Below are 10,240 nucleotides of genomic sequence, written 5' to 3'. Positions count from 1 at the left end.
AAGCGAAATTCACAACGCGCATAAATATAGTTGAGCACCGTTTTTGGTCGATTGCGGTGCGTGCATGTCAGCGCTCTCGCCGCTGCACGCTCATCAAGCCGCGTTCTACTGTCTAAAGCAGCTCCCTGATTGGCTGCTCTTTTATGATTATCTTATTATCTAATTAGCAGAAAATTTTTTAAATAATTTCATGTTGAATAATTTTTCAAGACGAATCCAGTGATATAAGTTTCATCCAATGTTTGAAAATCACCGTATATATTATATATAACTAAAAAATAAAATAACACATTGCAACGATTACCGAAAATCGTTTAGACTCACGTGGGTTACTCAGCGGCTGAGCGTAACAGCCGCGATCGGTTTGAGAGAGAGAGAGGGCGCGTTAGGGAAAATGACCGGGACGGGAGAGTTAGCTAGCCAAAATGGCTATGTCCTTCAGTCTAGCGACATCGCATCCGAGTTAGAGGCAGCAGAGAGTCTGAGTTTTTTACGAGTGAGATCCAGGGAGGAGTGCACGTTGTTAGCGAGGCGTGAAGTATGAGGGTACACCGCGTAACGTGTGCATCGGTGACCGACAACAACGATCGGCACGGCAATACGAGGACACGCACTGCACGACGTGTGTGGCACCGTCCCCGTAGTGACAATTGTGTGCGGAGTGCCGAGTGCGCGCATTGTTGAACGTGCGCGACCTCGACTCCAGCGAGCTCAACCTCATAGTCTCCTGCAGCCACGCAAAAACAACAGCAGAACAACAACAGCAGAGCAGCAACCGCAGAGGCAGTTAATCCGCAGCTGGTGCATCGGATACGGTTGGCCACCGTATCCCCGTCAACGTAGCGGTATGTGCACATCCCTTTTGTCGCATTGAATTTAGCGTGCGACCCCGCGCAGCGTGCGCGGTGATTTTCTTGATAGCGAGCGTGCGAATAGTCCGCGACGTCCGCGAGATTTACTCTCTCTCTCCCCGTTCGAATTGGTGTATCGAAATAGCGTGCGTGAGTCTCTCGGCAAATCCCTCCCTTATATTAGATTCGAGGGAATAAAGTGATCAGAGATTAACACGAAACGATCTCGTTATTTTGTCTTCCCTTTGTTCGAAATCGGTGTTATTGTTTACGTTTGATTCGAACGCGCCGGTAATTTAGCACGAATCACGAAAGCAACGAGAGAAGCTGCCCGCCAACCGAGTAGTCAGCAGTGGCCGACTGAGCGCTGTAAAGCAGGCGTAGCAGCGCCCCTGGCGGAGAGATCGTGGACCCAGGTTGGATCGGTAAGAGAACTCGACGCAGGCGCACACCGGGACAAGGTGAGCAAGTGTGCTAGGAGCACATAGTTAATAGGGCATCGTCTGGCTGTATTTAGGATTGTTATTACCCGAGGTTCGCGGCTAGGCGACGGCCTGTTACAACATTAAATTATTCAAAAAATTATTTAGAAAGAATTAATATAGCTATATCATATACTAATACCAAACTTATTTGTGATTATCGATGCACATGTTAAGCAATCAATTATTTTCTACATTAATATAAATATTAAAATTTCTATAATAATATATTCTATAAAATAGCAGAATAATACAAAAATGTGCAAAGAATATTTTTATCGTTAGTTTCAGAAAAATATATTGTAATATTGCTTTTAATCATCCTGCAAATCAATACATTATTATTATAGTAATCAATACATTATTTTTTATATTGTGATGATGCGTCATCATGTAAAAAGCTCAACCTATAGGGCTGACGCGAAATCCTCTTTCGACAAGAGGACGCGGACGCCCGATCAGGTGATGCCGTTAGCTCACATATTAGCATATGATTAGCCCCGAGACCTCGCGAAAAAACACCTCTCAGGACCCGCCCAAATCGATATGCACGACCCTTAAAGGACCGTCCAAAACACACACGCGCTCACGATTGACCTTACGCACCCGTTATTATAGTGATGCAAAAGATCGGGGCGTTTTTTTCGGATTGCTTCACGCAAACGTCGCATAACTTCAAGGTAATACTCCTTATTAACCGTACGAGCTTGTGATAAGAACTCATGATGTACCACGCCCCTGCAGTCAAAGAAAACTGTAAGCAAAACCTTCACATTTGATCGAACTTGACGTGCTTTTTTCGCTCTTGGTGACGTTGAATGCTTCCAGGTGGACGATTGTGCTTTGGTTTCGACATCATAACCGTACACCCATGTTTCATCACCAGTTATGACCCTTTCAAGCAAACTTGGATCGTCGTTGACGTCGTTTAACAGCTCTTGAGCGATGTTCATGCGATTGTTTTTTTTGGTCAAAGTTCAGCAGTTTTGGAATAAATTTTGCTGCCACCCGTTTCATGCCCAAAACATTTGAAAAAATGTTATGACATGAGCCAATTGATATGCCAACTTCATCAGCAACTTCTCTAATTGTGATTCGGCGATCATTCAGAACCATTTTTTCCACTTTTTTCACATTTTCATCGATTGTTGACGAGCTGGGTCGACCGGGTCGTTCGTCATCTTCAACGTTTTCGTGGCCATCTTGGAAATGCTTATACCACTCATAAATCCTTGCTTTACTCATAGCAGACTCACTATATGCCTTTGTTAACATTTGACAAACTTTACTACACTTTATTTCATTTTTTACGCAAAATTTAATACAAATTCTTTGATCCATTTTTTTTCACAAACGAAAATCGCCGAGCTCGAAAAACACGTCTAACGTTAGCGGCTGCCACTTAAAAAGTAAGCAATGAATATTGCTGAAAATTTTATCGTACTTCAGGGGCATGTGTACCAACATAATAAAAAAAAATTTTGACAATCGGACTCTCCAGACCCGCGAAATTTAAAAATTCCGGCTATTTTTTGAGCACACCTCGTATACTTTTGTAGGTCTTGCTGAGACGAACAAATAACTATCAGACCAGTTCTCGATTGGACTGTAAACAAAAAATATATTAAGCAAAAGCATGAAAATAGATGAATTTTTTTTTTAACGACTGGTTAACAATGTTCTGCATCAATTTCAGACTTTGCATAAAGATATATTATTATACTTAATGTTATATAGATACTCGTGAAATCATGCATTGTAGACTAGATAGAGCTTTAATACTCGCTCACAATACATAATTTCTAAAATTAAATAACAAATTTTATGTTTGATTTAGTCATAAAATGAAAATTTTCTTACACCTATATTATATATCGATAATGATGTTTTAATCTATTAAGAAGTTTTGTTATTGCATCGGCTATCATTTTTTCTGTTGATAGATAATGTAGTTAGAAAACGTTATCATTTACAGCATCTTTTGTAAAATGATAATGTAGATCTACATGTTTTAATCTCGCATGAAATACATTATTATTTACTAGTTGATATAGAATGTAGCGATCCTTGCTTCCTATCAACAAGACCATCATAAACGACGTTATATAAATCAACTTTTCACTCTGATTTTTATCGCCATCTTTCTATTTTCCCCTGCTTTTCCCTTGCACGACTGTTCTAAAGAGAGAAAACAGAGATCTTGCGTATTGATAGACTGCAAGCCCACCATTAGATTTATCTTTTTAAGTCACCATAAATAAGCCAGTTATGAACAGTACGAGTATATTTTATTTTATGTAGAGCAAACGGAAAGTTGTCGTCTAATTCTTAAAATACAGTGGAGTGGGCAACAAAAAATTCAGCATACTTAATTTCCATTATGTAGTAAAACTGCTTTTTAATTTTCTCTGAAGAAGTTGTAACGAAAGCTCGTTCGTTATCAATTTTTAAGGTGGGCAAGTGAGGTACACTCGCTCATAGCAATCAAGGCGGGACGGGGGGAGGGCGAAGGTAAAAAAATGAAAGCAATTAAGAAATTATACACACAACAAAATTCGCATTCAAATCAAATATAATCTAATGAAAATCAAATTGAAATTACAATTAAACTTCAAAATGCCGTACATGAACAAACTGCATAATTATACTTATAACCAGCTTTACGAATCTTAACCTAATGAATACAACGGTGTTGCAAACACGTCTTAACACTAACGAACACAATAGTGTTCTTAACACCTATTACAATACGAGAACAAAGAACAAATTAACTAACTTATCGCGCTTACTAATATAGCTGATATACGAGTACAGCACGCGTCGCTTGGCAGATAACCGCCATGACGACGAACCGACTTAGGCTACTTAAACTAAAAGAGAAAGCCGCCTGGCAAGGGATCACCTTGACGGTACTCTACCTGAACAATTCAATGACGCCGACCGTAATCAAGGCAGGTAGCCGGCGCGTGTACGCCTTGCTATCTACCTGATCCTTACAACTACCCGCTGTGCCATACCGCTAAAGAGAGAGAGAGAGAGAGAGAGAGAGAGAAATTAGATTACGAGCCTTGACCTTCAATGCAGGAACGGGGGCCTGGCTGCGCCCTGCGGAGGATGTTGTTGGCCGTCGCTGGGCAACTCCTGCCGGCTCCTCCGGGTAGCGTCCTAAGCAGATGCTGGAATAAGGCACTCGTCCTCTTTTCCTCTCGGTTCTTCTCGGCTCCTTGGCGGCGAGTGCCTTCGGCTGACCATTTTGTTCTCAACTGCACTTCAACTCTGTACCGCTGATCGACTAAACCGTCTGGTTTGCTGATCGACTAACTCCCGTCTGTGTCGCTCGTTCGCTTCCGCGATCGACAGTTTCTTCCTCGTCCTTTCTCTCCCCACTTGACCTACTTATTAGGCGGCAAACGACTAATTGGTTCGCGACGCGCGTCTGTTCTACGTGGGGTACGCACGCCCCTAACTCTCTCTCTCTCTCTCTTTCTAACATTTCCATACTTTCTCGTCCATTTGACGACTTTGGGCCGGCTCGGCCTCGCTCGGCAATCTCCGTCGGCTGAAACAAAGACCATACATTTAAGAATGCGCCTAACCCTGGTCACCATGCCTTGCCGAGAGAAAGGGGGAATTGGGGAAAATACCTACGAGAACAAGTGCAACGCTTGCTCTCATCACACCCCCTTCCAGGCCAAAGTTCGCACCTGCGAATGGTTTAATCTCCTCCCTCACAATCTCTCTCTCTCTCTCTCTCTCTCTCTCTCGATCGGCAACTGATAACCAACGCTAAACGCTCATACTTAAATAAACAACTGAGGGGAGTAATACGTACGTAGCTAGTTGAGAGAACTGATCGACTTTCGTTTGGCTCGCGTGGAGCAATCATAAGTTTGGCAACGTTGTATACATGCTCCGCTCTCCGCTATTACCGCGTGTTGTTTACAGTGTACGCTCGAACCTAAATTATAGCTCGATCACGGTCGGATATGAGTGACAATAACAACGAGAAAAAAGTTGAAAAATGGTTTTGGAGAAAGAAGAGAGTGACCAAAAAAGTTTACGACCTCAGATGCAAACAACGCGATTTTTTATATCAAAACTACCACAGAAATGTAAAGTACAAGCGCGCACGTCGTTTGAAAATTCGTGCGTATCTAAGAGCATGCAAGAGACATGCGACGTTGTCGTATTGTTATAGCGCTGGCGCTAATCACCAATTTACGATTGAAATTGTTCAATTGCTCTGGTTAGAGCTTCCTGAAGATGATTTTGAATGTACCAATCGATTCAAAAATTTTTTTCACATGTTCCAGAATTTTTTCAGAATTTTCTCATTTTCTGATATGTTTATAAACGCAGAAAAGTGCTTTTTTCCATAAGAGCCCGTGTTAACTTCAATAATTAATTACTCCCGTTTGAAGTTCCTGAGGGTCGCGAAATTTGAATAGTGCATTCAGTGCACTTAAATAAACATTTCCTCAAAGTTTCAAACGATTCTCAGTTTTTGATCTCTTAGGTACCATACTCCCTTAAATTCCATAGCATATGTATTCAGATAACGGGACAAATTTTTTCGGTGCTAACAAAGAGCTCGGCGAAATTTACAAGCTTCACGACACTCCCGAGTTTAAGGATAGTATTGCCAGTTTCGCGCTATCAAAAAGAATTATTTGGCATTTTAATCTGTCTTTGTTTCCACATTTTGGAGGATTGGAAGCAGCTGTAAAAAGCTTTAGAGACCATCTCAAACGTGTCTTAAAGGATCTAACGCTCACATACAAGCAGATCAACACATTGTTAATAGAAATAGAAGGAATTCTAAATTCGCAATCATTGTGCTCTCTTTCAGCCGATACCAATGATCCTTTAGTAATAACTCCGGCTCATCTTCTTGTAGGAAGACTAATCACTTTCTTACCAGAAACCAATCTTGTTTCAGTTTCAAGCAATCGGTTAGCCATCTATAAATTCATCACTAAAATGCGCCAGGACTTTTGGAATAAATGGCACAAGGAATACCTGAACGAGTTGCAAACTCGTCAGAAATGGATTAAATCGTCAAGCAACATCAAAGCTGGCACTGTGGTCATTTTGATGGAGGACAATCCAGTTAGCGCTAGATGGCCACTCGGGATTGTCACCGAAGTGTTTCCTGGAAACGACGGTGTAGCTAGAGTTGCATCTGTTAGGACAGCTATCGGTGTTTATAAGCGAAACATCACGCGTTTATGTCCGTTGCTTACAGATTAATTGTAATCACAGTTAGTTAAGATGTATCTAACGCACTGTAGTTCACTAATCTGTCGGAATTCTTCGTTTACTTTCTCTTTTCATCGCAATTGAAATACTTCAGATGTGCGCGCCGCGGATCGCCCTAAAAGAGTCGAACCGCGTCGTATTCTAAGAGAGCAATTGTGGAGCCTGGTCCGAGAAAGGTGAGATCGGAAGTCTTATAGCCAGAAGCTCAGCAATTACGCCGAGAGGGTGATTGCTGTGACGTGAGACCCAGCTCCGTTATATTGGGTCAAGAGAGGGTATACAAGAATCCGACTTAAGTATAAATTTATTAGGATTTAATTGAATCAACTAATCAATCACTTCAACGGAAACTGCGTTCACCTGTTAGTTAGGCTAGTCAAAGATTCTTGTTATGTAGATTAATGAGATATTACGCCATTATTGATTCTAATTAGAACTATGTTTGTTTATTGATTCATCTAATTTATTGTTTACTGTAGTTCATTTAACTCTGCGAATTATTTTAGTTGTTAACCATCATTTTCGCAGCCCGGAAGCATGTTGCGTCGCAAACATAAAAACGAGGCTAAAAATTATATTGCGCTTACACGCGCTCAAAGGCGAAAAAGTATGTATGGGTGTGTGTCGGAGGTGCGACTAAGAATTGAGTGGCAGAACTTTGCCAAACGCGAACGCCAACTAAGGGTGATTTCGTTCATTTCTTTCTACGCATAGGCGGGAAAATTCATTCGTCGACGAATCATTGTCGCCTGCGGAGCTCCTACGTATATCTTAGTGTAATACCAACCGTCATTCTCGCGTTAGTGCGATTTCGCCTGATAAGCGAATGTAATCTACTGATTCGTCTGCGAATCTCTTTCCCATCCACGACGGTGATAATTCCGGCTAGTTTGGAAGGTGCTTGACATTTACTGTGCCTAGACGAAATGATAGAGTCAGGGCGACAGAATAGAGGGATGAATGAGATAGAGCATTTCATACCAAATTTAAATAAAATGGATACTGCTTGATTATGAATGTTCGCGGTTAAGACAGAGTAGAGGGAGGAGGAACAGTTGAAGTTGGCCTACAGTTTTCGTAGAGTGTAAATGGATAATTCCACTAACAAAATTTTGTAATTCCACTGCTTTGCAAATTTTCTCATTTTTCAATTAACATAGCTGTGTGTACGTGTGCGATAACACTATAGATTGCTTGTGTTCACTGTACCTATAATTACTGTTTAATTGTAATTTAGATTATAGCTTGATTGCCATTACTTTCTTACATATGCCTAGTTATTTATCTTAGCAAACAAACCTACATTTAGAAATGGAACAAAGCATTCGTTTTTCTTTTTCTTAATAACTAGAAAGGAGCAGTTTGAATAATTATCATCGTATTACCGTTTAACAAGGTCCTATATATAGATGAAGTCGTTAATACATTGTTGTTTAATCGGAATTTGAAAACGGCCTAGTTTCCCGCCTGTGTAGTAGTTCGCGCATGCGCTCTAACCATTACTTACTATGTCAAAACATGCGTTTTGGCATACCGGAGTCTCAGCTAAGATACTCTCCGCCATCTAGTAAACTCAAACTCAAACTCATTAACTACTACATAGCTAATGGAAGAATTTAATAATTATTTAGTATTTATATAAATAATTCTGCAGGAGTAAAGAGAGTGCAATTAAGATCAAACAAAGTGCAGTTTTTTGGTATCTTTACATCGTAAAAATATCGAATATGCACGAAGTTATTGCTCTTGCAAAATCTCGTTAAACGAGTTAAACGGTTTTAATTTATTTCTTAATAACTAGAAGGATCCAGTTTCAGTAATTACCAATATATTACCGTTTGACAATGTCCTATATATAGATACAACACATTGTTGATTTTCGGAAATTGAAAACAGCAGAGATTTCCCATTTCTGCGTTCGCGCATGCGTTCTAGCCAGTACTACTACATGACTAATAGAGGAATGGTTTTTATTAATTATCTAATATTATGTTAATAATTTCACAAAAGTAAAGGTGCAGTTTTTTTGTCCAATTAAATTATACAGATATCGAATATTTACGAAGGTTTTGCCGTTCGAAAAATCCGTGAATTTATAAATTTTTTCTAGAAAAACTAGGACGATGCAGTTTAGATTAATAGCAATTTTGAATTGTGCAGTTAGACATATTTTGACTTGTATTTTTTGTTTTTACTATGAATTAAGTTTGCCGGCTGAGGTAAGGGGTATAATCCACGACCAAGAATATGAAGTTAAGGTTAGCTGAAGTTTTTATTTTGGACAACCAATATTAATTCGAATTGTCCTTGTCAAAATTATCAACTGTAGATTTAGTTACCGTATTTTCCGGTGTATACGACGCACCGGTGTATAAGACGCACCCCAAAATTTGAAGGCACATTTTGAGAAAAAATGAAAATTTTGATAAAAATTTAGTTTTGAGGAAAAAAATTCGTTTAATTGTAATAAAGCACGTCTTTTTTGTGAATTAAAGTTAATTACGGGATGATAAAAAAATATTGATATCTGTTAGCCGACGATGATTAGATACATTGCCGTTGCATATCTCTTACCACGGGGAGGTCGACAATCAAAAGAGACATTTTCTATTTTTTTTGTTTTTTATTGTTTTTTTTATTTTTTTTTTTGATTTTTGTTGTTTTTTTAAGTTTTTTTTGCATTTTTTAAGTATTTTTTGTTGTTTTTTTGTATTTATTTTTGATTTTGTTGTGTTTTATTTATTTTTGTTGTTTTTTTGATGAAATTTTTATCTTACAGAATCTAACAAATGAGACCGAAATTGATCAAGAACCAGAAGTGCTTTTTTCTTCAAGAAGCCACCTTGTCTTCTACACCAGACTTTATGTATCCAAATTTTCTTACCACCTTCATCCATCCATCCTTTTAGGTATAGATGCACTATTACACCTATCGGTATTTTATCCTTAGGCATAGTTTTACGTTTAAAAATGATCATTGGAAGTAGCTTTACATCATCAGCACAGCAAGCAAGAACCACGGTGTAGTGGAATTGTTCATGACCACTGGTCTTTATCGTAATCGTTTTTTGTCCTTTTTTCGAAACACTTTTAGTTGACGGAACATCGAAGTTCATAGGTGTTTCATCCATATTTGCTTTCTGTCCGATTTCAAAACTCATTGCTTGTCTACGGTGAATTATATTCCGGTGAAAAGAGAGAATTTTGTCTTCGTACTATTTTGGCATTTTTTGACAAATTTTTGTTTTCACTCGTATAGCTAAACCATTGCGTTTCATGTAACGGTGACATCATGAAGGACTTCCTTTAAAATCATTTATTTGACTGTTTAAAGCTACTTTTTGTGTATGTATGCGTATCATTTTCGTTGAAACAGCTAAGCCTTTGGAACGATTATCTTCAATCCATTGTTTAACTTCATCCTCTAATATAAGCCACTTGCTTTTTTACCACATTGCGCATGCTTTGATTTATGCATTTTAATCAAATTACTCTTCTGCGAACGCCAAAGCCTTTTTTCCTTAGTTTTTTACCTTCGGTGGTGGGCCGAAATGATATTCGGCAGTTCTATTGCCATGTTCTTCAGCAAATTTGATCACATTCAATTTGTAGCCCGCTGTGTACGATTTTCGTTTGTTAGTTTCGCTC

The 10,240-nt window shown here is 39.1% G+C and overlaps 1 protein-coding gene across 1 annotated transcript; it reads left to right on the top strand.

Annotated features, from left to right (window-relative positions):
- The first annotated feature begins 5,878 nt into the window (after positions 1 to 5,878).
- LOC131672811 (uncharacterized) lies at positions 5,879 to 6,583 on the top strand. The gene has a single exon (XM_058950292.1). The coding sequence runs from the start codon at positions 5,879 to 5,881 to the stop codon at positions 6,581 to 6,583; it is 705 nt and encodes a 234-aa protein (XP_058806275.1).
- The last annotated feature ends 3,657 nt before the right edge of the window (positions 6,584 to 10,240 follow it).

This window comes from Phymastichus coffea, unplaced genomic scaffold (assembly GCF_024137745.1).
Source record: "Phymastichus coffea isolate CEN01 unplaced genomic scaffold, Cenicafe_Pcof_1.1 PCOF00012, whole genome shotgun sequence".
Taxonomy (NCBI): Eukaryota; Metazoa; Arthropoda; class Insecta; order Hymenoptera; family Eulophidae; genus Phymastichus; species Phymastichus coffea.
Note: the sequence above shows the minus strand (reverse complement) of the source record. Positions and strands in the feature narration are given on the sequence as shown.

Coding starts and splice junctions, on each gene's coding strand:
- LOC131672811 (XM_058950292.1), top strand. CDS start 5,879: ATGTATTCAGATAACGGGACAAATTTTTTCGGTGCTAACAAAGAGCTC.